At 41.5% G+C, this 27,691-nt stretch overlaps 1 protein-coding gene across 4 annotated transcripts in view; it reads right to left on the bottom strand.

Moving 5' to 3' along the window:
* The window catches only part of jus (julius seizure), a 102,514-nt gene extending 79,868 nt beyond the window's left edge, over window positions 1–22,646 (bottom strand). For 3 of the 4 annotated variants that reach the window (XM_045749208.2, XM_045749210.2, XM_045749211.2), the window contains exons 1-2: window positions 22,104–22,646; window positions 165–206 (exon numbers count right to left, since the gene is read on the bottom strand). In XM_045749208.2, coding sequence (XP_045605164.1) covers window positions 165–206; window positions 22,104–22,305 — 244 coding nt within the window. In that variant the 5' untranslated portion in view covers window positions 22,306–22,646. The remainder of the gene's footprint in view (window positions 1–164; window positions 207–22,103) is intronic. The other variant, XM_045749209.2, reaches the window with a different exon arrangement.
* Between the last annotated feature and the right edge of the window lie 5,045 nt (window positions 22,647–27,691).

The raw sequence follows: 27,691 nt of genomic DNA, 5'->3' as shown, positions 1-27,691 counted from the left end.
CACTAATACGAATACCGTTAGAGTGAATTCCGTTATAATAGCATAATAAACTTAAAATATATAACAAGGTATTAAAATATATAACAAGGTATTCGGCAGTAATTAAAACAAAGTTTCTTCATTTCAGAGTACAAAATAACTAATGGTAAAGTGTGAAAACATACCTGGCATGCCGTCTCCTGATCCGGCTACTGAACTCAGCTCCACTGAAATAAGAAGTTATCTTGTTAGTCTATGTTCATATGCTAAAATAATGCAACCTTAGACTACTTTTTCTGTACAGATATCTATAGCAGCAAAGAACTTGATCAATTTTGTACATTACGACATCCCCAACCTAACCTAACCTCGTCTAACTTATCTTTAACTGATCTAACGGCCCCTAGCGACTTAAAGCAGGTTTGGCCCAATTTATATATGTGTGCACCAAACCAGATATTTGTGCATGTTTTTGGTTGATTTCGAGATTTTAATGAAAAATATATTTGAATTTGGATTTTGAACCTTAAAGTCTGTAAGTTATTGCTTCACTGTCTCTTCAGGTCTGTGCGTATGTGCGTCTATGAGTTTGTGAGTGTGTAAGTAAGTAATTATCAAAAGAAGGCACCAAACCGGGAAGGCTATGTAGCACCATCAAATACGCAAAATAATCAGAGGGCGCTAAATATCACCAAGGATGCCAATACGAGAACAAAAACGCATAAGGCGAACGATATCAAAAGTATCCGAGTCACCAAGAATTCTATCGAGGGACAGGTGACCGCGAGGGGCGGTCGGAAAGCAAGACACACGCTCGTCCTGGAAGTCAGGACATTCAAGAAGGACATGCACGACCGTAAGAGGGACAATGCAACTAGGACAATAAGGAGCAGGGCGGCGCTCCATCAAGTGACCATGGGTTAAGCGAGTATGGCCAATACGCAACCTCGCTAGAGCTGTTTCCCACCGCTGGTTACGGTGGAAGGAGGACGGCCACGAGGAAACACAACATTTAAGAGTACGTAGCTTGTTACCAGTAACAGACAACCAAGAAGCCTGCCAACGGGTAAGGACTGAGGAATGGATAACCGGGTAAAAGTCGGAATACGGAATGCCTTTACGAGAGATGGGACAAGAGCGGACAGCTTCCTTAGCGGCAGCATCCGCACGCTCATTTAAAGACACGCCAATATGGCTGGGAACCCAACAAAACTCAACCGACTTAAATTTACTGTGAACGAGAAACAGCCAAAGCTGGATCTCGACAACTACCGGATGAACTGGATTAAAGCACCCGAGAGCCATGAGGGCACTACGAGAGTCAACAACAACCACAAAGGAAGACTGACAACGAGAAAGCAGGAGACGAAGAGCATAGAGAATAGCATAAAGTTCCGCTGTAAAGATGCTAGTCTCCGGAGGCAAGCGACACATATAAGTGCGATCAGGAAAAACAACAGAGTAGCCAACACCGTCCGCTGACTTAGACCCATCGGTGAAGACAGAAACGGAGCGGGAGTGAGAAGAAAAGTGCTCGAGGAAAAGGCGTTTTAGAACTGTAGGAGGGGTAAAAGCTTTAGTGATACGAGTCAAGGATGTACAAAACCGCGGGAGAGGGACCCTCCACGGGGGCAAAGAAGGAACAACACGAGGAGAAACATCAGAAATACGAACGGAAAGAGAATCCTGCAGGCGAGATAACCGGACAGAAAGAGGGAGGTGGTGAAGAGGAACAGGAACCGCAGGAGGGGTAAAAGTTAAAGCACGACAGAGACGAGAGGAAGGATGTTGCAAGGACCGCGCAAGATAGCGAAGACAGTAGCGATCACGGCGGTCCTGGAGAGACAGGAAGCCAGTGTCAACATACAAGCTAAGGACGGGAGTCGAACGAAAGGCACCAGAACTGAGGCGCAACCCAGTATGGTGCAAAGCATCAAGACGGCGAAGAGTAGAAGGAGAAGCAGACGAGTAAGCAGGGCAACCATAATCGAGCTTAGACAGGACGAGAGAGGAATGTAAAGTAAGGAGAGTGCGCCTATCTGCCCCCCAAGAAGTATGGGACAAGACCCGAAGGAGGGTAAGGGACTTAGAGCACTCAACACGGAGGTAAGAGATATGGGGAGACCAAGACAAACGAGTGTCAAGGAATAACCCCAAAAGCTTCGCGGAATCTTTGTATTCAAGGGGATGACCATAAAGTGACAAAGAGGGACGAAGAACAACCCGTTTCCGCGTAAAAGTCATGGCACAAGTCTTAGAAGTAGAGAACTTGAAGCCATGACCTGTGGCCCAAGACGACACGGCATCAATCGCAAGTTGAAGCCGGCGTTGAAGGAGAGGCGAATCATCACCCTGACAACAAAGGGTAAGATCATCGACATAGAGAGCGGAGAAGACACCAGAAGGAAGAGAGGAAAGAAGACCATTGAGGGCAACCAGAAAAAGAGTAGTGCTCAGAACACTACCCTGGGGCACACCTTCGTATTGCTGAAAAGGGGGAGAGATAGCGGTACCAAGGCGCACCCGAAAGGAACGACGAGAGAGGAAGCTGCGGAGAAAGAGAGGGAGATGACCACGAAGGCCAAAAGAATGAAGTTGAGATAGGATATGATAACGCCAAGTGGTGTCGTAAGCCTTTTCTAGGTCAAAAAGGACGGCAACAACGGAGGTCTTCGCAGCAAAAGCAGTACGTATATAGACCTCCAAGTTCACCAGGACATCTGTCGTGCTGCGGCACTTGCGGAAACCAAATTGAGAAGGGGAGAGGAGGTGATGGTGTTCCAGGAACCACATCAGACGAACGTTAACCATACGTTCAAAGAGTTTGCAGACACAACTTGTGAGAGCAATAGGGCGAAAGTCCTTAGGGGAAGTACCCAGAGACCCTGGTTTGCGAACAGGGAGGACAACGGCATCGAGCCAGTCCTCAGGGACTGACGACGACTCCCAGATCCGATTATACAGACTCAGTAAATACTGAGACGTGCTCGGAGGGAGATGGCGAAGCATCTCATAATGAATACCATCGGAGCCCGCCGCCGTAGAACCGCAGAGGGCCAGGGCAGAACGAAGTTCAGAGAGAGAGAAGGGATCATTATAGGGAAGCTGAAGATGAGTGCAGAAATCTAAAGGACGAGACTCAAGGACAGGTTTACGAAGAAGGAAAGATTGGGGAAGATGAAGACCAGAGCTAACAGAAGAAAAGTGGGAACCCAGTTCGGAAGCGACCTGCAACGGGTCCGCCACAAGAGTATCATGGAGGTGAAGGACCGGTGAAACATCGGGAACGAACTTACCCGCTATCTTGCGGATACGCTTCCAGATCTGGGCCAGAGGGGTTTCGGACGTAATTGTCGAGACATAAGATGCCCAACATTCACGTTTAGCCGTACGGATGGCCCTACGGGCCACCGCACTCGCTTTCCGAAAGAAAAGAAAAGAATCGGTCGTCTGCCTACGGCGGTGCTTCTTCCAGGCTGCACGCTTACAGCGGACAGCCCGAGCACAGTCCGCATTCCACCAGGGAACGCACTTCCGTGGACCCCGAGAGGAAGAGCGAGGAATAGAGCGGAGGGCAGCGTCGAAGACAGTGTCATGAAAAAGGAGGAGAGCGCGAGAGAGGGGCAGAAGGGAGAGGTCAGAGAGAGTAGCACTGAGGGAAAACAGGGTCCAGTCCGCCTTAGCAAACTGCCACCTAGGGAAAGAGAGGGAAGGGCGAAAAGAGAAAAAGGAAACAAGGATGGGGAAATGATCACTTCCATGGAGGTCATCAAGAACCTGCCATGTGAAATCTAAGTAAAGAGAAGAAGAGCAGAGAGAAAGATCAAGACAAGAAAGGGTGCGAGTTCGAGAGTCCAAATGAGTGGGCTCACCAGAATTCAGAAGAGACAGGGAAGAAGAGAGGAGAAACGGCTCAAGGAGGCGACCCCGGGTATTCGTCAGAACGTCACCCCAAAGAGAATGACGACAATTGAAGTCACCCAGCAGGAGCACAGGCTCCGGCAAGGAGTCTAGGAGGTGTTTCAAATCAGGAAGAGAGAGCGGGACACTCGGGGGGAGATAAATGGAACAAACTGTGTACCATTTCCCCACAAAGATACGAGCAGCAGAACAATGGAGAGGCGAAGGGAAAAGTAAAGGAACAAAGGGAACATCAGCCCGAATCAAGAGAGCAGAAGAATTAGAAGCCCCAGCAATGGCTGGGGGGGGGGAGAGGAAGGAATAGCCACGAAAACGACCAGGACGAGCACCAAGCATCGGCTCCTGGAGACAGACACAAAGGGGCGAAAACCGCGAAACCAGAAGTTGGAGTTCGAGGAAATTGGCGTAATAACCTCGAACGTTCCATTGAAGAATGGACAACGACGAGAAGAGAAAGGACAAAAACAGAGAACAAGGAAGAAACAAAGGCGAAAGACCAACAGAGCACGTTAAAGAATATCAGGGTCAGCAAAGTCAGGGTTAGGGGGCATGGGTAAACTGAGCAAAGACGGAGGGAAGGAAACGGGAGAACAGATCAGAGGTGGGCGGGCAGGGTCCGGAGGAGGAGGAGGAGGAGGAGGAGGAGACAACGGAGAGGAGCAGTCAAGGACAGCAGCAGGAAGAGGGGGAGTAGAAAGAGAGGAGCGCACCCCAGCAAGAGCAGCAACCGAAAGGGAAGCAGGGGCCAAAGAAACCTCCATAGCAGGAACAGGGGGCGCAAGCACTGAAACGGGAGTGGAAGGAGCAACAGAGCCAGAAGGAGGAGCTGAGGAAGAAAGCGAAGCCTTCTTACCCGCCGGGGAAGAGGAAGGAGAGGAGCCAGGCTTACGCTTCTGACTTAAAGAGACCGGTGTCCCAGCAACTACGTACCGGGCAACGGATTCCAGTGTCTCAACAGGAGAAGCCGAACGAGAGCACACACGACGGCCGTTAGGAGAGCGATGGACATCCGCCCGCACCGACAGGCGGCGGGGAGAGCCGATAGATGGAGGAAGAGGATGGGAAGGAGGATCGGAGGGGGACGAGGAAGGAGACACAGAAGACACGACAGACCGGGTAGAAGGAAGGGGAACCCCAGACAGAGGACCAGGAGGAGGATCCTTCGGGAGAGAACCCAAAGGGACAGAGGAGGGGGCAGTGGGCGCATCAGGGTCCAAGGCCTGGAAACGGTTGTGAGTCTGAGGAAGGCGGGAAGGACGAGGAGAGGAAGAGCGCAACACGCGAGCATAAGAGATATTAGCATAAGGCGGGAGCCGGCGAACCTGGCGCCTCGCCTCAGGAAAAGATAAACGCTCCCGGTGCTTCAAGTTGAGGACGGCTGCCTCAAGCTTGTAATGGACACACGCACGGGAGAAGGTAGGATGGGCCTCACCGCAGTTGAGGCAACGAGCCTGGGGAGAAGCGCACTCCGACTTAGAGTGACCTTCGCCACCACACAAAGGACAGAGAGAGACAGTCCCGGAGCAGCGGAGGGCACCATGCCCAAACCTCCAGCACTTGTTGCAGAGCCGAGGAGAAGGAATGTACTCCTGGACAGAGCACCTGGCACCAGCAAGAATGACAGAGGGTGGAAGGGTCCTACCATCAAAGGTAATCTTCACAACCCGGAGGGGTTGACGGCGACTACCACGAGGGGGACGAGTAAACGTGTCCACCTGGAGAATAGAATGGCCCTGGGCAGCGAGGATATGTCGAATATCGTCGTGGCAGTCGCGTAGGTCCCGAACACCGGTCGCAACATGGGGCGGGAGCAAAATAGTGCCAACACTGGCATTCAACTGGACGTTCTTCGAGACCCGAACGGGGGTCTCGCCAAGGCAGGATAAGGCAGCCAAGCGGGAAGCAGCATCCTGAGAAGGAGCAGCAACGACACGCGTACCGAGACGAGTGGGGTTAAAAGTAATGGAGGCATCCACGGAATCAATGAGATGTCGATGAAGGGAGAAATCGTCAGGAGGCGCAGAATCAAGAGGGAGGAGATCAAAATATTTGGCCCACGAAGCGGGACCAAACAAGGCTTGATAGGTAGCAGAACTGGAAGGAATCGAGCGAGGGCGGCCGTGACGAGAACGGCGGTGAGAACCCCCAGAGAGAGAGGGGTTAAAAGGCGCAGTAGTAACAACTAGAGAAGGAGCCGCGCCAGGGGACGAGGTAGTCACCACTGGGGGCTTGGGGCTCGACCCAACCACAGAGGAGGGAGGGGAGCCAGGGGAAGGAGTCAGAGAGGCCAAAGGAGGAGCAAGGTCGGGGCCCAATGCAGCGGAGGCTACAGAGCCCGGTCTTCCAATACGGACCGACTCGGGGGCTTGGTCGCCCACCCCACGAGCCTGAAAAGGTAAGCCAGAAGCAGCCGAAACAGGGGTTATCATCTTGACGAAATTACGAATTCACTCACGAATGTGCCCCCACACCCACCATGGAGCCACAATTAGAGGCAGGACACCCAACAAGAAGCTATCGCCGATCTTGTCGGGGCCTCCTAGGGGTGCGTCGTGAGTATACGCCCCACAAACGCCACCTTAAGAAACCGACAGTCCGTCGAGATCGGGTTCAGTGACGAAGTGGGGATTGACAATAAAAGGTTCCCCTCGCTCTCGACGTCGGGTACTGCAGTTCTACGGGTGCAAGAGTATGCCTCCTCAAGCACCCGGGCATCAAAGTAGAAGAAGTCCAAGGGAAGAACCAGAACGAGCAAAAGGTCGGCAGGAAACGGCAAGCAGATAGGAGAAGAGGGGGGAGAAAAACGAAACAGAAGGAAAAGGAAAAGATGCCCAGCAGAATTGGAGAGGACGGCAGCAGGAGCACAAGGCTAGAAAAGGACAGAGGACTGTCCCAAGGAGCATCACACTCCGGCAGCCGCCCACTAAGCCCCCAGACGGCGACAACGAGCTGAGCGGGGAGGGGGTTGTGAGTGTGTGCATCCTGGAATCTCTCTCTCTTGTCCATGGTATTATTACTCTGGCCCTAAAAAAAAAATCAGTTTTTATTCATTAATATGAATAAATTGGAACAATTAGACAACAGTAATATTTGACAGTTCTGATTAGATTTTACATATATAAAGGTAAAAACAGTGTACTGGAGTTATTTTTTCGTTTCAACTGGAATTCAATAACATTTGCTGAAATTTTGAAAAAAAAATATTTCTATTAAGATGTTTTCTGAGATGTTCTATCAAGTATATGATAAAACTGAATTTTTATACTTTCGTTTAGTTTATATTATTGGAAATTTTTATTATATAGCACAATTTTAATTGTTAGAACATATTTTAGTGTTTTTTTTATTCTGCAAATGATTATCAGATAAGTATGGTAAATGAGTATTTTTTAATCATCAATAACCGTGAAGTTGAGAACTGAGATGTGGATGCAAAGGTTCATCTAATATATGCTGAATAAACATAGAATAGTTAAAGATTTTAACAATTACTAAATGACACCTTTTCTCATTGTTACAAAATTTTCAAGTTGTTATAGTATCCCATTTAGCTTTATCATTAACGCGGTGCCATATATGTAACATAAAACTGCATAATCAGGATTATTTAAACCAATTTATTTAACACTGTTTTTAACAATCTTTTACGCTCTTTAAAATTGAGAACTCTATATACGAACAGACAAGGCGTTCACTAGACAATGGAATATAGTAATTTACAGAATAAAGCTAGGATATTGGTACTCATTATAAGTATCTTCAGGAAACAAATATCCCCAACCTGAGCAACAGCTGGTAAACTCTATGAGAGAGTTGTAGGACCAATAATCAATGATTTTACTTACACGCTAGTCATGCCCAGGCCACCTCTTGAGTGGTTTAATCTTTATCAATTAATGATTTTAGAGCCAATGCATAAGATGCCTGGAGCTTTATAGCTATACAAGTATGAGACACACTTTCTCTCTCTGACCTCTCCAATTTACTAAATATTGTTCTTTAACCTTCTTTTTATCTTCTTCATCTTATTTTCTTCCAGCTCTTTTCCTTCATCTCTAATTTCACTTTACAATTGGAACAAACATAAACTCCATTTTCAAGATCCTCCGATCCTCCTCTTATTTTCCACCTCAACTCCTCTCCCCGCATTTTTAATATCTCTTCTCTTCGTCACCACTTTCTCATATATTTTGTCGTCGAGATTCCATCTCCCTGTTCCTATTCTCATTCTTCCCTCCAATTCACTTCTCTTGTTATACTTATCTTTCTCTCTAATTTACTGGTTTCTTCGTTTGTTACTCCTCCATTTTTCTATCACACACACACATTCACCACTCCCGCCTCTTCCTTCTTCGCATCATTCACCAATGTCCTCCCATCGCCCCTCCCATTCTCTCGGATCCCTCATCAATGCTTCCAAACCCCTTTTATCATTTCATCAGGTCCCTTATTATTCCACCGAGATCCCCCCATATCATTACATCTACCCGTGTATTATTCCCTCCTCCACCTCCCATATCATTCCCTTCGTCTACCCCTGCCAGTCGTGCAGCATCCTTCAATCCGTCCATCGTACAATCCCCTTCCCTCCTTGTGCTACTATTCAACATACGTTTCCTATTACTACTAATATTGTTTTCATAATCCTTTTGCTCTGCTGATATGCTTGTTGCTGCTTTTCATGTTCCTGCCGCTGCCCATCCTTCAAATTTTCCTTCTCTTACTGCTGCTCGTGCTGCTTTTCCTACTTCCCCATCTGCTAAACTTACGCTTTACCATCCAAATCCTACCATTTTGGCGCATGCTGCTCAAATTCCCATCTGATCTTTCAGCATTATCTTCCCCCACCCTTTCCATTCATCCACAGTAACAAAATGGACCTTTAAGTTGCTAAAGTCGGAAATTCACTCAGTAATGGAGACAAGCGTCCATGTTGGCAACAGCCAGAGCGCCTCCAGCGTCCGGGAATATCAATAACACAGTGTTGCCGTCTTCACTTCAGTGGAATCTTGCTACATGTACCGCTAGCGAGTAGAGTCTACTCTCAACCCGAGACACCACTACTCGGATAGGTGTCGGGTGTAAACCTACTGTCCGCGAGGAATTGTAACGCCAGAAGATCTTTACATAAAAACCAACAGGACAACTTTTGGGTAAAACAAAAATCAACTAAACTCTCAATGAAAATACATCTTGAATTTATTTACAAGAAATGTTTCGAAGAATATATTACATAGTAAAATTAACAAAAAATCACCAATAAAAGTTCAATTTAAAAATAATTAAAAGACCACGAAGATAAAAACTAAAAAAAAAATCGAGCAGGTCAATAAACTAAATATTATTTGCTGCTGTACAAAATTGTATATGTAACAAAATATATTAAAGTATAATATCCACACAACCTCCCGCTCTAAATAGAGAGCCTCCTTAAACCTTCTCAGTGCCAAGGAAGCTATTTGGATACTACACGTATATACATATTACATATATATATATATATATATATATATATATATATATATATATATATATATATATATATATATATATATATATATATATATATATATATATAAATATATATATATATAAATATATATATATATATATATATATATATATATATATATATATATATAAATATATATATATATATATATATATATATATATATATATATATATATATATATATATATATATATATATATATATATATATATATATTATTAAATATGACCGAAAAAGTAAGATTAATAATTCTAACACGAATTTTCTCAATCTTTCGTACATTACGCTTCACTGTTGGAGGTAAATCAAAAATCACTTCTCCAAAATTCATTTTTATTTCTAGTCTGACGCGACACGGGCGCGTTTCGTAAAACTTATTACATTTTCAAACACTTCACAAATACACAACTGATTAGAACTTGCGTTTCCCTGATTTTATATCTACATTTGAGTGAGGTGGGAAGGGTGATGTGGCATTACATTTGAGTGAGGTGGGAAGGGTGATGTGGCATTAACACAAGACAGAACACTAGGGGATATTAATAGGGTATTAAAAGTATCAACACAAGACAGAACAGAAACAATGGGTATTGAATAGAAGTGTTTGTAGAAAGCCTATTGGTCCATATTTCTTGATGCTTCTATATTGGAGCGGAGTCTTGAGGTGGGTAGAATATAGTTGTGCAATAATTGGCTGTTGATTGCTGGTGTTGACTTCTTGATGTGTAGTGCCTCGCAAACGTCAAGCCGCCTGCTATCGCTGTATCTATCGATGATTTCTGTGTTGTTTACTAGGATTTCTCTGGCGATGGTTTGGTTATGGGAAGAGATTATATGTTCCTTAATGGAGCCCTGTTGTTTATGCATCGTTAAACGCCTAGAAAGAGATGTTGTTGTCTTGCCTATATACTGGGTTTTTTGGAGCTTACAGTCCCCAAGTGGGCATTTGAAGGCATAGACGACGTTAGTCTCTTTTAAAGCGTTCTGTTTTGTGTCTGGAGAGTTTCTCATGAGTAGGCTGGCCGTTTTTCTGGTTTTATAGTAAATCGTCAGTTGTATCCTCTGATTTTTGTCTGTAGGGATAACGTTTCTATTAACAATATCTTTCAGGACCCTTTCCTCTGTTTTATAAAACAGAGGAAAGGGTCCTGAAAGATATTGTTAATAGAAACGTTATCCCTACAGACAAAAATCAGAGGATACAACTGACGATTTACTATAAAACCAGAAAAACGGCCAGCCTACTCATGAGAAACTCTCCAGACACAAAACAGAACGCTTTAAAAGAGACTAACGTCGTCTATGCCTTCAAATGCCCACTTGGGGACTGTAAGCTCCAAAAAACCCAGTATATAGGCAAGACAACAACATCTCTTTCTAGGCGTTTAACGATGCATAAACAACAGGGCTCCATTAAGGAACATATAATCTCTTCCCATAACCAAACCATCGCCAGAGAAATCCTTTTAAACAACACAGAAATCATCGATAGATACAGCGATAGCAGGCGGCTTGACGTTTGCGAGGCACTACACATCAAGAAGTCAACACCAGCAATCAACAGCCAATTATTGCACAACTATATTCTACCCACCTCAAGACTCCGCTCCAATATAGAAGCATCAAGAAATATGGACCAATAGGCTTTCTACAAACACTTCTATTCAATACCCATTGTTTCTGTACTGTCTTGTGTTGATACTTTTAATACCCTATTAATATCCCCTAGTGTTCTGTCTTGTGTTAATGCCACATCACCCTTCCCACCTCACTCAAATGTAATGCCACATCACCCTTCCCACCTCACTCAAATGTAGATATAAAATCAGGGAAACGCAAGTTCTAATCAGTTGTGTATTTGTGAAGTCTTTGAAAATGTAATAAGTTTTACGAAACGCGCCCGTGTCGCGTCAGACTAGAAATAAAAATGAATTTTGGAGAAGTGATTTTTGATTTACCTCCAACAGTGAAGCGTAATGTACGAAAGATTGAGAAAATTCGTGTTAGAATTATTAATCTTACTTTTTCGGTCATATTTAATAATATATGTCTACAGGAAAGACTGCTACCAAAATATACTAATATATATATATATATATATATATATATATATGGGGTGCTGGTCCTCTCTCGTAGGACCAGCACCCCAACTACTGCTTTCTGAAGCCCATAAGCAATGCAGCAGCAGCTTCGTGCGACATCATCACGTGATATTGCCAGACTTAGAGCTGTAGTAGCTCTCCACGCCGGGGACTTCCTATTAGCAACCCCAATATCAACAACTGGCACTTTTCTCACACCGCAGGCCCTCCGAATTGCTGTTACTCTCCGCCTCGCTGCCCCAATCCACACCGAATACAGGTGTATTTGCGGCGAGGCAGTGTCCGACAGGTATGGACGGCATGACCTTCTCTGCCAAAGGACAGGAGGATGTCATGCAAGACACGGCGAGGTTAACGACATTATCAAGAGAAGCCTTACCCCGGCCGGTTGTCCAGCAGAGAGAGAGCTCCGTTACCTAATGGCCCGCAACTCTGATAAGCCTGTCGGTCGCCCAGACGAAATCACGATGTACCACTGGAAGAATGGTAGACAGTTGGTGTGGGACTACACTTGCGTTTCAACCTTAGTCAACACTTATGTTAACTTCAGTGTTGCACAGGCAGGAAGTGCTGCCAATCACCGAGAAGCAGCAAAGTCACGTAAATACGGAGACCTTGATCACCACTACAATTTTGTCCCCATTGCCTCAGAGACACTTGGTGCCTGGGGTAAAAGTGCTGCAAGTTTTTTGAAGGAGCTGGGGTACAGGCTAATTGAAACAACTAGAGACCCTAGAGCCGCCAGTTTTCTCTTTCATCGCCTTAGTGTGGCGATCCAGAGAAGAAATGCTCACTGCATCCATGGTTCCTGCCCGCCATCTGAGGAGCTGGAGGAGCTATACAACTTGTGACAAGTAGTCTTGTACCTTTCATGTAACCAATATTGTAACCCTTTTTGTGTAATGAAATTTTAAAATAAAGTTAGATACACACACACACACATATATATATTTATATATATATATATATAAATATATATGTATGTATATATATATATATATATATATATATATATATATATATATATATATATATATATATATATATATATATATATATATATATATATATATATGTCGTACCTAGTAGCCAGAACGCACTTCTCAGCCTACTATGCAAGGCCCGATTTGCCTAATAAGCCAAGTTTTCATGAATTAATATATTTTCTCTAATTTTTTTCTTATGAAATGATAAAGTTATCCATTTCATTATGTTTGAGGTCAATTTTTTATCGGAGTTAAAATTTACGTAGATATATGACCGAACCTAACCAACCCTACCTAACCTAACCTAACCTATCTTTATAGGTAAGGTTAGGTTGGGTAGCCGAAAAAGTTAGGTTAGGTAGGTTAGGTAGTCGAAAAGCAATTAATTCATGAAAACTTGGCTTATTAGGCAAATCGGGCCGTACATAGTAGGCTGAGAAGTGCGTTCTGGCTACTAGGTACGACATATATATATATATATATATATATATATATATATATATATATATATATATATATATATATATATATATATATATATATATATATATATATATATATATATATATATATATATATATATATGTCGTACCTAGTAGCCAGAACGCACTTCTCAGCCTACTATGCAAGGCCCGATTTGCCTAATAAGCCAAGTTTTCCTGAATTAATGTTTATTCGACTACCTAACCTACCTAACCTAACGTAACCTAACTTTTTCGGCTACCTAACCTAACCTAACCTATAAAGATAGGTTAGGTTAGGTTAGGTAGGGTTGGTTAGGTTCGATCATATATCTACGTTAATTTTAACTCAAATAAAAAAAAATTGACCTCATACATAATGAAATGGGTAGCTTTATTATTTCATAAGGAAAAAATTAGAGAAAATATATTAATTCAGGAAAACGTGGCTTATTAGGCAAATCGGGCCTTGCATAGTAGGCTGAGAAGTGCGTTCTGGCTACTAGGTACGACATATATATATATATATATATATATGTCGTACCTAGTAGCCAGAACGCATATATATATATATATATATATATATATATATATATATATATATATATATATATATATATATATATATATATATATATATATATATATATATATGCAAACAAGTTTGAATGATCCCCGAGCCAATATGCAACTGAAAACACACCCCAGAAGGAGTCAAACCCCATTCAGCCAGAAACAATATGCACCATAGAGAACCTGGCTCCTTACCCACTCGACCACCTTGACTGTACAAAAGTTATTGGTAGCCGAGGCTATATCCCCAAAGACCCAACAGCACTCGGTGGTAAGCTTGGGCTTAGATATTTCATCGAATCACTTCACTTTGAGAGGCAACGAGAGAAACACAAATGCGAACAAGCTTGAATGGTTCCCAAGCCAATATGCAACTGAAAACGAGTAAAAGTATGATGTATGTTATGCGTAAACTAGTCTTTGAAAATGTAATAAGCATTACGAAACGTGTTCAGGCGTCAGACAAAAAAAAAAGAATGAATTTTGGACAGATAATTTTTTAATTACCCCCGACAGTAAAGAAAAACGTAAGAAATATTGAGAAGATTCGTGTTAGAATTAATAATCTTACCCTTTCGGTCATATTCAACAACATATGTTTACAAGAAAGATTGCTACCAAAATATACTAATTTTTATAAATATATATATATATATATATATATATATATATATATATATATATATATATATATATATATATATATATATATATATTACATACAGTACAAATGTTGGACGATACAAATTATAATATAAATGTTACATCTATTACGATTTTACCACACAAATCTCCCTCATTGTGGTATTTATAATTTGCATCTGATAAATTAATGATAATTTCAATAATTGCAATTATTAAAAAAAATAATATACCTAACATTTCTGATGAAAATTCTACACAGTACACGATAGTACAAAGAATAATTTTCACAACAGTTTTATACACTTATACACTATGCACAAAGTTTTTTATACACAGTATACACTATGCACAAACTGTGCATAGTGTATACTATGCACAGTTTTATGTGCATAGTATAATTTCATTTATTTACTTATTGAGCTTTCTGTTGTTTGATCATGTTCGTTATAGCTAACATTTGTTCCATTCAGTTATAAAACATAATCTTATCCATATGTGACGTTCTAAGTTCGGTTTAAAAATATACGCTATGAATTCAAAGAGCAAATAAACTCATCCCTTACAATAAATGTCATCCCATTTAACATACTATAAATCAAAGACAAATTAGTTTCTTCTGTTTCATTCTTGGTGGAAGTACTGTATATACTCTACTTCTGAACTATGTTCAGAGCTAGATTGTACTTGCTCTTTGGTCGTTAATATATTGTGGTGCCTTATGGGCCACACGCCCAAAACAAAATATATATAATGCATCATTGTTCATGAGAGACCCCCATTTTGATAATGCAGTAAAGTTTTAGGCACCACACAACAAAATGAATGTCAATCATATGGAAAGTATATGGAAGCTGAAAATGTTAATCCATATAAATGAAATTCTCCATATGTAGGAAGAAAACAGCATTTTTACTCTAGAAAGCTGTAGCGTAAAGTAGGATATAATTAAATTTTGTAAATTGATAAAAATACTAAGCAATAGGCATATAACGAACAACTTGAACTTTGTACAGACCAACCAGAGGTATTATTACACGAAACAATGGATTCAAGTTCGATAAATTTAGAATTTGGAAATAAATAGGTAAATTCTGATTTGGAAATAGGGTTGTAAATCTAAGGAACAAGTTGCTACGTAATGTCATAAGAGGAAATTCAATGGAAAGGCTCAGGCAGAGACAAGACTGACATTCGAGTAGAAGCGTTGGGTATAAATCAAAGTTGCCTCACAAGGAGTCAGTATCTGCAGCCTCCACCATTATTATGTAATGACATCTTTCACACCTGCTTTTCTTAACATCCAGGAAAATAAATACAAAATATTTTGTTGTTGACTAGAGCACGAGCTAATTCAATGGTAACCCATGGATAACCTGGGAAGATAACAAACCACATTAAGGTTAAAAAGTAAACTAAAACAATATTAAATTAACTACATAAGTAGCTAATTGCTAATTCAAGACGATTTACATTCATATTTTATTGTGTAAGAGTGACCATTACATAACAATAGGACTTAGCGGTATAATATTAATCATTCCCATTTTATTTAGTATTAAGAAAATAACTAAATGCGTATTTTTGTAAATGAAAATTCGGGTGGGTTGGTTATAAATTAAGACTAAACAATGAATGGGAATACACCAGAGTACCGCTTTAGGCGAGGTGTGTATTTATTTAAGTACCAGAGTATATTAAAGGTGTCATTAGTAATGTAAAGGGCCTTCGGGTATACAACGTATTAGTAAAATATTGACATTAAGATCAGAGTAAGTATGAATTTGACTCGTTTTGATGACTAAAAATCACGCTCGAAGCTGTGACTTGTGAGGTGCTTCATAAACTTTTAGTCTTTACTGTAAACTCTCTAAATTGATGTTATCAGTATTCGTTACCTAACCCTATCTATGTACAGTATAATTAAATGCAAACAACAACACTGAATAATGAAATTCATTTATATTGAAAAATATATATTTATTATACGCTGTGAGTTTCAAGCACTCTATTAGTGGCAGATGTGTAAGTCAAAAACAGTGTAATTATTAAAGTTTAACAAGCGACATAAAGCTTACACGCATAAATGTAGGTGAATCAATGAGAGGAGCTAGCATAAACTAGCATGCTGCTGAGGGTCTCGTGTCAATGTGTGGAGGGGGAACGCCCGAGAGAAATTCTGCGGCAGACACTGCAGTCTAAGTCCTCGCCGCGCTGCCAGATGTGCGACTAGCTTTCATTCCCGTACTCATGATATCACTATAGTTCACTTTTATACACTGTAGTTTCCCTTATTTCTCGTTTTATAACTTTTCATTGTGTAAATATTATTAAATATCTACATAGACTTTAGTGGAATCATTTGAAATAGGATTAAGAATGTAAAAATCGACTTGCTTCAAACCTACTGATCACGTGAGTGAGGCCGCACCCTCAACTCACCATAACAAAGGTGGCGGCCCCTGCAACACACCTCTTTCATTCAGCGTAATGACACACCCAGCTTTTCAAACATTATCTTAACCAATGATCAAAATGATTATTAATTATATCTGATAAACATGTTTATCTAAGAGGTGTTTTAAGTAGGAGTTACAGCACATCAGTCTCTAATCTATATCATACGGCGACCACACCCAACACACTAAGGGTCCAAGTAGTACAGTCGGGCTCGTTCTCGACGCATAATAGAGAATTCCGGGTTCGAATCCTGGGGAGTGACAGAAATGGTTGGGGACATTTCCTTTCCCCTAATGTTTCTGTTCACCTAACAGTGAGGACTTAGTCAGCTTATTGTGGGGTTGTATTCTGGGCGGTGTCAGTAATTCGGCCTTTTGGGGGGAGGGGGGTGAATATGTGTATGGATACACTTTGGCTTCTTGTCCCCCGATACAATGCATTATTATTATTGTAACGTTTTCTATAAAGATGAATTGTGTAGCTTGTGTAGAACTGTAGCTTGTGATCAGTACAGCAATCTATCTGATTATTTCTTCTCAGGGTGTTTGGGGTTGCTATTTAATGCTGCTATGACGATATATTCACTCGCAGAGTGAAAGGAATTTCCATCTTAGTAATAATATATAGGCACTATCTTTGACTGGAAGTCGTGTATAACACAAAAACCATACACACATGTATGTATGACAAATACATACATGGTATACATACATGATATATCCATGGTGTACAGATGGGCGCGGCGTGGTCAATAATGTGCGTTTCATTTAGGAATGACTTGTGGGTCTAGCCAGTCACTGGAGGGGAATTTACGAAAACAGTACCGCCCTTGTAATGATCACATCATTAATTTGAATAAACTGTTCCTGGCAATGGTTTGCAAAAATTGCAAAATGCTTATCAACTCCACACAGCTAACATCAAATAATATTCAACTATTTTGAAATAACATTTTTTTCTCGTATCAAATCTAAACTATAAGAAATAAGGTCTACTGTCTGTCTGTCTGTCAAAAATTGGAGGGAGATATCTGGGGGCTAAAACCATTGAAATTTGTATGGGAAACTGGTGTGAAATACGTATCGGACATAAAATGGTTGTAAATGCTTTAATATATATAAAATGTAACCAATCATCTTTGGAGACAAACATTGTTTGGAGACGAAGCTTAGCAAAAATTGGAAACATAACAAAAATTATACTAATGTAATTTACCCTTAGTATAGCAACTAAATATTGATGGCATAAAGGAAAAAGAGTTACTCAGTGGCCCAATCCCAACCACATTTGGGGATGTACTAATATAAGTTGGGATGCTCAATAGAAACATATTTTCCCATTTATTATCAATGTTTCTCATCCTGTTACTAATTTTTGTTTGGAATAATGCTGTGTTAACTGAAGCCTCGCCGGGTACCCCATTAAACTTATGAGAAACAAAAGATAATTCAGGTCACAGCCCTGAGGCACTTCACTTACATTGGTTTCTGACTCATATTTACCTCACTAATAAGTATTAGCTTCCTTTTAAGTAACCAAGACTTAATCCAACTTGGAATAACACCCACTCCCTCCCACATATATAATGTGCCTCAATTAGTAAGTATTTCGTGAGGCACAGTACCATAACATTTGCTAAAGTCCAATTATAGAATGTCGTTACCCTTTCTGCTATCAACTATATAAAGAAGACTGACAAGTATGAGAATAAATTTCCTAACCACAAGCAGTATTAATTGAAACCATATTGTGAATTTCTTATTATTCTATGATAATATATAAATTTTGTGACGACTAATTCAAGTAATTGAATTACTTTAAGAGTTATGCTAATTGAATGGTAGTTCATCGCAAGTGTTATGTTCCACTTCTTAAAAATTGGTGCAACATTTGTCACCTTCCACGATTCTGGAACTCTACTCAACTCTATTGATTTATTAAAAATGCTGGACAATGGATCACTAAGCTCTTCTTCGTATTTTTTAAAATCCCTGGGAAATAATTCGTCTGACCATGGAGGACTTGTTTAATTTTTCATTTTATTTAATTAAGTCCTCCCTGGTAACCACTAAACTTGTTAATGTGTCCCTCTCGTCACCAATGTAGATTTCTTCCCGGTAGACATAATATCGAATTCATCTCTAGTAAATAAAGTGATAAATTACTTGTTTAAAAACCAACACGTCCTTTGCCATTATTAGTTACTTGACCTCTCATATTCTAACAGTCTGTCTTATCTGTAATCTTTGTTTTATATGTTTGAAGAAAATAGTTTGAATATCTTTTCCCTGCTCTACTGAAAATATTTCACAACTCATTTTTGCTTTTATTATTTATTGTTTCTCTATTTCTTGTTAGTTTGAAAAACTGTCGTTGAAAACATTAACATATATATGGCACAGGATAGATTCTGATCATTGTGATACTCCGCTGGTCATTCTTGTCCATTCTGCTTGTGACACGTAGTGTCTCAGTATCATTCGATATCAAGGGTTCTCCGTCACCAGCCTTAGTGCGTTTACTGTTACTGTCCAATATATTCGACTTTGTATAATACACTCACTAATTTAGAGCAGTGTTTACGTCTTTATGGTTATCAAGAATGATGCAGTCACTCAGTACGTATCAATTCTGTTTGGTTTTACCCCATCGCAGTTCTTGCAAATTTGTTGAACAGGATTTCCCTTTTCTCAACCTATGTTATCTTTTGGAAATGTAGGGAATCCAGTCCAGATGTACCACTAGTCTCCTTGTTGGTCTGTCCAGTACACTGGAATATATACATATCAATAACTAGCTTTTCTTATTGTGACAGATACGTAATTAAAAATCATAGATGCGCTATATTACATAGTGTTTGTTTACTGGTATTTAATTTAAGAAGTCTGATATTCATTGAATTTCATATTATTTTGATAAAGCAACTAAAAACTAGAACAAAACAGTCCTTGTCAGTGAATAATATATGAAATCAAACATTGACTATATATCTGTTTATATCGGAGGGATTCCAATACTTCCGTTTTTGTTCCCTAAGGAAAGAGTTATTCCTTTAATTACACTTGATGTAGTGAGACGAGATCTTTCAGACCAATTGATATGAAGTACCTAGAGCTTTGCAATGACTTTACTCACTCTCGTATTCTTGAAGATATCCTTACAGTGTACCCAAAATTTGCCAGTGCAGGCTACTAAACATATGGCCCTGTATGACTAACCATCCTGCGAGATGGGAACTTGTACTACCACTGCTACCTTATTCACTCTTGTGTTGATGATATCCACTAAATGCATCCAGAGTCTGCCAGTGCAGACTGCCTGTCACATGCCTCTGTATGACTAACCATCCTGTGTGATGGGGATTTTTTAGCATCACGTAGTTAGCTTTTTTGACACACTGTACTCCACTTCATATAGTCTAGGGAAGCTGAACAAATGCATATGTACCTCATGTATTAATAAAAAAAAAGAGACAAAAACACAGACCTTCAGTCAAACAATTGTAGGGCTCGGCTTGCAAAGGCGCCAAGTCCATACACATTTTAATTCATAGGATGAGTATGCTTTGAATATTGGTGTTATACTAAATATGCTGAGCCTTTAGGAGTTTTGTGAGTATTGTTTTGTGTTTTTGACAGGTATAGAATGGTGTGTGGTGTTATTGTATTTTAAGATGTTAGGGATTACGATTGGTTTGGTGAGGTTTAGGAGTTATGCACAGTATAGTGAGGTGTTAGAAGTATTGATGGGTATGGTGAAATATTATAGATTATAGAGGGTTTGATGAGTATTTATTGCTCATGATGGGGTATGGTGAGGGTTTAGAAGTTAAAGCGGGTATTGTTAAATTTTAGGGTTTTGTGAGTTATTCGTGGCTATAGATGGTATAGGAATGTGTTAAGTGTTATGAGTCGTATTGTGAGGTGCTAGGGTATATTGATGGTATTGTGAGGTGCTAGGGGGTTATGGCTGGTATAGTGAGTAAGGAATTAGAGTGGAAATAATTTTGGAAATTTTTATGTATTCGAATTATTGTGTATGGGGAAGTTTTTAGGTGTGATAAAGATCGAAATGTTAGGAGTTATGACTAGGTATGGTGATGTGTTCTGGGTTGTATTTGGTACAGTGAGGTGTTAGAATATTAGTGGATATTATGAGGTGATTACTGTACGATTGTTGCTGGTATGATGAGGTGAACAAGTTTCGAAAATTTGGGGGAACTGTTACGTGTTATGGTGGGCATGTTGAGTTGCTAAGGGTTATGCAGTATATAGCATGATGAGATATTAGGGGTTATGGTAAAATATTAGGGGATATGGTGGGTGTGGTACGGTGCTGGAAATCATGGTGTTAGGTGATATCGTCTGGCGTTAGTGGCTGTTGTTGATATGGTGAGGTGGTATGGGATATAGTGGGTTAATGTAACAAGGACCAAAATATTTATTACATTTTTATTTTCGTAATTTTTATATTTCTATTCGATGAAATCCATGTATGTTCTTGTAAGCATAAATAGTGTGAAGAAAAGGAAGAAAATGTAAGAAAATTAAGTGGAGCTCTGAGGTGATTCGAACCCTCAGAGGAATTTTTTCATAGATATATATAAAGTTAGTGTGATTTCTCTGGGTATAAGGAAAATATAATATAGTAGGAAATTGTAAGATAACAGATCACGGAACGGAAAATTCCCAAATTACATAACATTGATTCAGTAAAGAAACTACGCGCATATCCTACCGTTATAAGATTTTTAAACACTACTCAGTACAGGGTTTCACGTACTCTTCCAAGCTTCATTAGATAAATACGATACTATTGTTTACCAACAGCATCAATGCAATATGGAAGTTACAGCCCTGCTCCTGTGCCAGGCAAGTCCACTACGGGCTCACCATAGCCCGTGCTACTTGGAACCTTTTGTTCCTAGTAACTAAATCTATAACAACAACAACAACGCGATATGTTTTTATTCAAACAAAATTAATGTATAAATTAAAAATATTTTTCCATTCTTAGGATTTTCAGCTACCTTAAAAATCTAACACTGTACATTTAAATAAGAAACTGGTACAGTCATGCTTTAGAAGGGACTATCTAAATTATCATTCAGCAATAAATTTATAAGAATTAAATAAAATGTTAAATTGTCAATGTACATTAAGTAGGAAATCTTGCGTGAGAGTGAAGTGTTTTGAGTCAAGTTATGGATGGAGCGGACTGAAAGTGTCTCTTCACACGCTCCCTCCCGCTCTCATCTCCACATCTGAAGACAAACTGCATCAAGAATTTATATCATGCAGTTGTACGAGGAGCTTTCTTTTGATAATTACTTACGCATGCAGCTGTAATGCTGAAATGTGAATGCTCATGATGAGTGTATGCACAAAGGCTAAAACTGGGTGTATTATGTTGGGTATGTTATTATTAGATGGCAAAAGAAAAGTTGTAGATTAATAAAAAACCCACCTTGTTCTCTCCTGGTTCTTAAAGAACGACGTTCATGGTGTTGTTCAGAAGGATGATGGTGATGACCTTCGTGGTGACCCCTCTTATGGCCGTGTTGGTGCCCGTTAGCGGCAACCTCCTCGGTCATCATTCCGGCCACCAAGAGCAGGAGCAGGATGCAGTTGTTGACGCTAGTGCTGGTGGGGGGTTTCATGGTGACCATGGACGCTGCAGCAGTGTCAAGTGCAAAGACCAAATGGGTCACGCGGGGGACTCCTTAGGAGGTTGACAAGCGGCACTACGGGGGGTGTTCATGCTATGTCTGGCACTGCTACTGGGGGTGCGAGGCGGTATCCTGTAGGACTCTACCACACCTACAACACAGTATTTTCTCACTGGATAAAAGACGAGAGCATTGAGCGTGGAAGAGGGGAGCCCGACTCATGGACGACGACGCGAGTAGAGACCAGATCGCCACCGCTGCTGACGCTGTACTAACCGGAGGGAAACAAACCAGGCGGGAGCCACGTGCACACTGAGAGGAGACGCTCACATGCCTCCTCTCCACACCCTCCTCTCTCCTCTCACAAGCTCTCACTTCCCTCTCTAAATTCCAGTTCTGTCTTCCGCGATTACTGCGGAGATCGACGCCACTTTGTTCACATGTTTGGTCTCATTAATTTTTTTTCCATCTATCTTCATTTTCGCTATCTCGTTTTACTCTCTATTTCTCGACATCATTGCATTATCTCTATCTCACCTCTAATATACAGTCGTCAGTCTTCAATTGCGACAAATTCTCACTGGAAAACGTTTTGTTACGTTTAACGTGACGAAATAACAACTTTCGTCAAGTTGTTATTGCCAGAATAATAGACTGATAATAGATCAAATAGACAGATTTATAGATTAAAAACTACAATAAATAAAAATCGGATTCAACATAATTAATTCAAAATGACCTCTGTCTCATAGTAACGTGACATAATAATACTTGGAAAAACAGAGGAAAAGTAACCGACGATCGAAACCAAGGTAACTGAATGGAAATACTAAACAGCTGTATCTTGACACTTCAAAAATTAACATTTGATGCAAAAGACGAAGATACAAAAGTCGAATTCTCGAATCCTGGAACATTCCTTGATGTTCTAGTGGATGCTCCCTAACCCTGATTTTGTCGACCCTGCTCCTGATCCTGACCCCTCATCCTGAGATTCTTTAATAAACTGTGTTCTTCTATACCTTTATTTCTTTCTGGTTCTCTGTTACTGTCCTTTCTCTTTGGCAATGTCTATTCTTCAGTGGAATATTCGTGCATTTTATGCCAACTTCCATGAACTCCAACTTCTAATTACACAGTTTTCACCGCTTTGTGTTTGTCTCCAGGAACCAATGCTGGTTCTCGTCCCAGTCACTTTCGTGGTTATTCCTTCCTTTCTCCCCCTCCCCCCAGCTCTTGCTGGGTCCCATAACTCTACTGCTCTCTTAATTCGATCTGATATTCCCTTCGTCCTCCTACTTCTTCCATCACCTATCCATTGTTCTGCTGCCCGTGTTTATGTGAGTAAATGGTATACAGTCTGTTCCATTTATCTTCCCCCCAAATGTCCCGCTTTCCCTTCCAGATCATAAGCACCTCCTGGACTCCTTGCCAGAGCTGGTGCTTCTTTTGGGTGATTTCAACTGTCGACATTCCCTCTGGGGTGATGTTCTGACAAACACCCGAGGCCGTCTTCTCGAACCGTTCGTCCTCGCTTCTTCTCTATCTCTTCTGAATTCTGATGAGCCCACCCATGTGGACTCTCGAACTCGCGCCCTTTCCTGTCTTGATCTTTCTCTCTGCTCGTCGTCCCTTTACTTAGATTTCACGTGGCATGTTCTTGAGGACCTCCATAACAGTGATCATTTTCCTATCCTCGTTTCTTTTTTCTCTTTCCCCCCTATGCTCTCCTTCCCTAGGTGGCAGTTTGCTAAGGCTGACTGGAGCCTATTTACCCTCCGTGCTACTCTCTCTGACCTCTCCTCTCTGCCTCTTCCTCGCGCCCTCCTTCTTTTTTTTGACACAGTCTTCAACGCTGCCCTCCGCTCTATTCCTCGCTCTTCTTCCCCGGGCACACGGAAGTGCGTTCCCTGGTGGAATGCGGACTGTGCTCGGACTGTCCGCTGTAAGCGTGCAGCCTGGAAGAAACACCGCCGCCGGCAGACGGCTGATTCTTTTATTTTGTTTCGGAAGGGAAGTGCCCGTAGGACCATCCGTAAAGCTAAACGTGAGAGTTGGAAATCTTATGTTTCCACCATTACGTCGGATACTCCTCTGCCATAGATCTGGAAGAAGATCCGCAAGATTGCGGGCGAGTTCGTTCCAGATGTCTCGCCGGTTCTCCACATCTGTGGTACTCTTGTGGCGGATCCAGTGAAGGTCGCAATCGAACTGGGTTCCCACTTTTTTTCTGTTAACTCTGGTTGTCATCTTCCTCAATCATTCTTTCTTTGTAAGCCTGTTCTTGAATCTTATCCTTTAGATTACCGCACTCATCTGCGCCTTCCCTATAATGATCCTTTCTCTCTTTCTGAACTTCAGTCTGCCCTGGTCCTCTGCGGATCTACGGCGGTGGACTCGGATGACGTTCATTATGAGATGCTTCAATATCTCCCTCCGTGCACATCTCAGTATTTACTGAGTCTGTATAACCAGGTCTGGGAGTCGTCGTCCGTCCCTGAGGACTGGCTCGATGCCGTTGTACTCCCTATTCGGAAACCAGGGTCTCTCGGTACGTCCCCTAACGACTTCCGCCCTATTGATCTCACGAGTTGTGTTTGCAAGCTGTTTGAGCGTATGATAAATGTCCGTCTGATGTGGTTCTTGGAACACCATCACCACCTCTCTCCTTCTCAATTTGGTTTTCGCAAGTGCCGCATCACGACTGATGTCCTGGTGAACTTGGAGGTCTATATTCGTACTGCTTTTGCTGCGAAGACCTCCATTGTTGCTGTCCTTTTTGGCCTGGAAAAGGCTTATGACAAGACTTGGAGATACCATATTCTGTCCCAACTTCGTTCTTTTAGCCTTCGTGGTAATCTCCCTCTCTTCCTTCAAAGCTTTCTCTCTCGTCGTACCTTTCGAGTCGGCCTTGGTGCCACTCTCTCTGCCTCTTTTCGCGAATATGAAGGTGTTCCCCAAGGTAGTGTTCTTAGTACTACTCTTTTTCTGGTTGCCCCCAATGGTCTTCTTTCCTCCCTTCCTTCTGGCATCTTCTCACCTCTTTATGTTGATGATCTTACTCTTTGCTGTCAGGGTGATGATTCGCGGGTCGTTCTTCGTCCCTCTTTGTCACTTTATGGTCATCCCCTTGAGTACAAAGATTCCACGAAGCTTTTGGGGTTATTCTTTGACACTCGTTTGTCTTGGTCTCCCCATGTCTCTTACCTCCGTGTTGAATGCTCTAAGGCTCTTAACCTTCTTAAGGTTTTGTCCCATACTTCTTGGGGAGCAGATAGACGCACGCTCCTCTATTTGCATTCCTCTCTCAGTCCTGTCTAAACTCGATTATGGTTGCCCACCTTACTCTTCTACTTCTCCTTCTACTCTTCCCAGTCTTGATCCTTTGCACCATACTGGGTTGCGCCTCAACTCTGGTGCTTTTCGTTCAACTCCTACCCTCAACTTGTACGCTGACACTGGCTTTCTGTCTCTCCAGGATCGCCGTGATCGCTAGAGTCTTTGCTATCTTGCGTGATCCTTACAGCATCCTTATTCTCGCCTCTATCGTGCTTTGACTTTTACCCCTCCTGTAGTTCCTGTTCCTCTTCACCACCTTCCTCTTTCTGTCCGTTTGTTTCGCTTACAAGATTCTCTTTCGTATTCTTACTCGCTTTCAAGATTCTCTCTCAGTTCGTATTACTAATGTTTCTCCTCGTATTGTTCCATCCTTGCCCCCGTGGAGGGTCCCCCTTCCCAAATTTTGTACTTCTCTGACCCGCATCACTAAAGCTTTTACCCCTCCTACAGTTCTGAAACACCTCTTCCTTGAGCACTTTTCTTCTCATTACCACTCCGTTCCCATCTTCACCAACGGGTCAAAGTCTGCTGACGGTTTGGGCTGTTGTTTTTCCTGACCACACTTATATGTGTCGCCTTCCGCCTTCCTCCGGAGGCTAGCATCTTCACAGCAGAACTTTATGCTATACTCTATGCTCTTCGTCTCCTGCTTTCCCGGTGTCAATCCTCCTTCGTGGTGGTAGTTGACTCTCGTAGTGCCCTCATGGCTTTAAGGTCCTTTAATCTGGTCCACCCGGTGGTCATCGAGATTCAACATTGGTTGTTTCTTATCTCCAGTAAATTTAAGTCTGTTGCGTTTTGCAGGGTTCCCAGTCATGCTGGTGTCTCTTTAAATGAGCATGCGGATGCTGCCACTAAGGACGCTATTCGCACTTGTCCCATTTCCCGTAAAGGTATTTCTTATTCCGACTTTTACCCTGTTATTCATGCCTCTATCCTTCCTCGCTGGCAGAGTTGTTGGTCTTCTGTTATTGGTAACAAACTGCGTACTCTTAAGAGTCGTGTGTCCCAGTGGCCTTCCTCCTGCCTCCGTAACCGGCGGTGGGAAACGGCTCTGGCTAGGTTAGGTATTGGCCATACCCGTTTAACTCACGGTCACTTAATGGAGCGCCGCCCTGCTTATTGTCCAAATTGCATTGCCCCTCTTACGGTCGTGCATATTCTTGTTGAATGTCCTGACATCCAGGACGAGCGTGTGTCTTGTTTTCCAACCGTTCCTCGCTGACGCTTGTCCATCAATAGAATTCTTAGCGACTCGGATACTTTTGATATCGTTCGCCTTATGCGTTTTTGTTCTCGTATTGGCATCCTTGGTGATATTTAGCGCCGTCTGATTATCCCGCACATTTGATGGTGCTACACAGCCTTCCCGGTTTGGTGCCTTTTATTGATAATTACTTACTTAACAGAATATGGAAGTGATTCTTCGTGTTTGAACACTTTATTAAAAATTACTTTGTATCAGTTAAGCTTGAATCTGGTCTCGCTTTCCATACTTCCAGAGTTAAAGCAGCGTATGCCATTTCTTTTTTCTTTTTCTAGGCGTTCCTTTCCAATATTGAAGTCTTTTAAGATGCTTTTATAGCCTAATATTTCAAGCATATGTGCCACTTATATGTATTTATTGAACCAGAAAAAATACAGCTTTTAGAAAGTGTGTTTCGTAGAGTCCATTTAGTGCGAGTATTCTGTTGTGTTTGTCACTTAATTAAGTGCCTCTTCGTGCCCTCTTTGTACCCTCTTCGTTCATCGAGTATGTGCCCTCTTCGATACCCGTTCATCGAGTCGCATACTCGATGAACGGGTGTAATGAGAGGAAAAAGTCACCAAGTAATTAAGTTATTTTACCTGATTTAAGAGCGCAAAGTGATTGAAGCACGACCACAGCAAGCAGTTTGCTTTAAAATACGTTAATACGCAATAACATCAAATTCTCACGTCTACTCGTCAGAAAACATTAACCGAACTATTTCAAGATTTGTTTTAACTGATATCTTATCAGCGAAGATGTTCCGAAGGTGCAGTAAGACATATATATTAGCATGGT

The sequence above is a fragment of the Procambarus clarkii genome, chromosome 27, assembly GCF_040958095.1.
Source record: "Procambarus clarkii isolate CNS0578487 chromosome 27, FALCON_Pclarkii_2.0, whole genome shotgun sequence".
Taxonomy (NCBI): Eukaryota; Metazoa; Arthropoda; class Malacostraca; order Decapoda; family Cambaridae; genus Procambarus; species Procambarus clarkii.
Note: the sequence above shows the minus strand (reverse complement) of the source record. Positions and strands in the feature narration are given on the sequence as shown.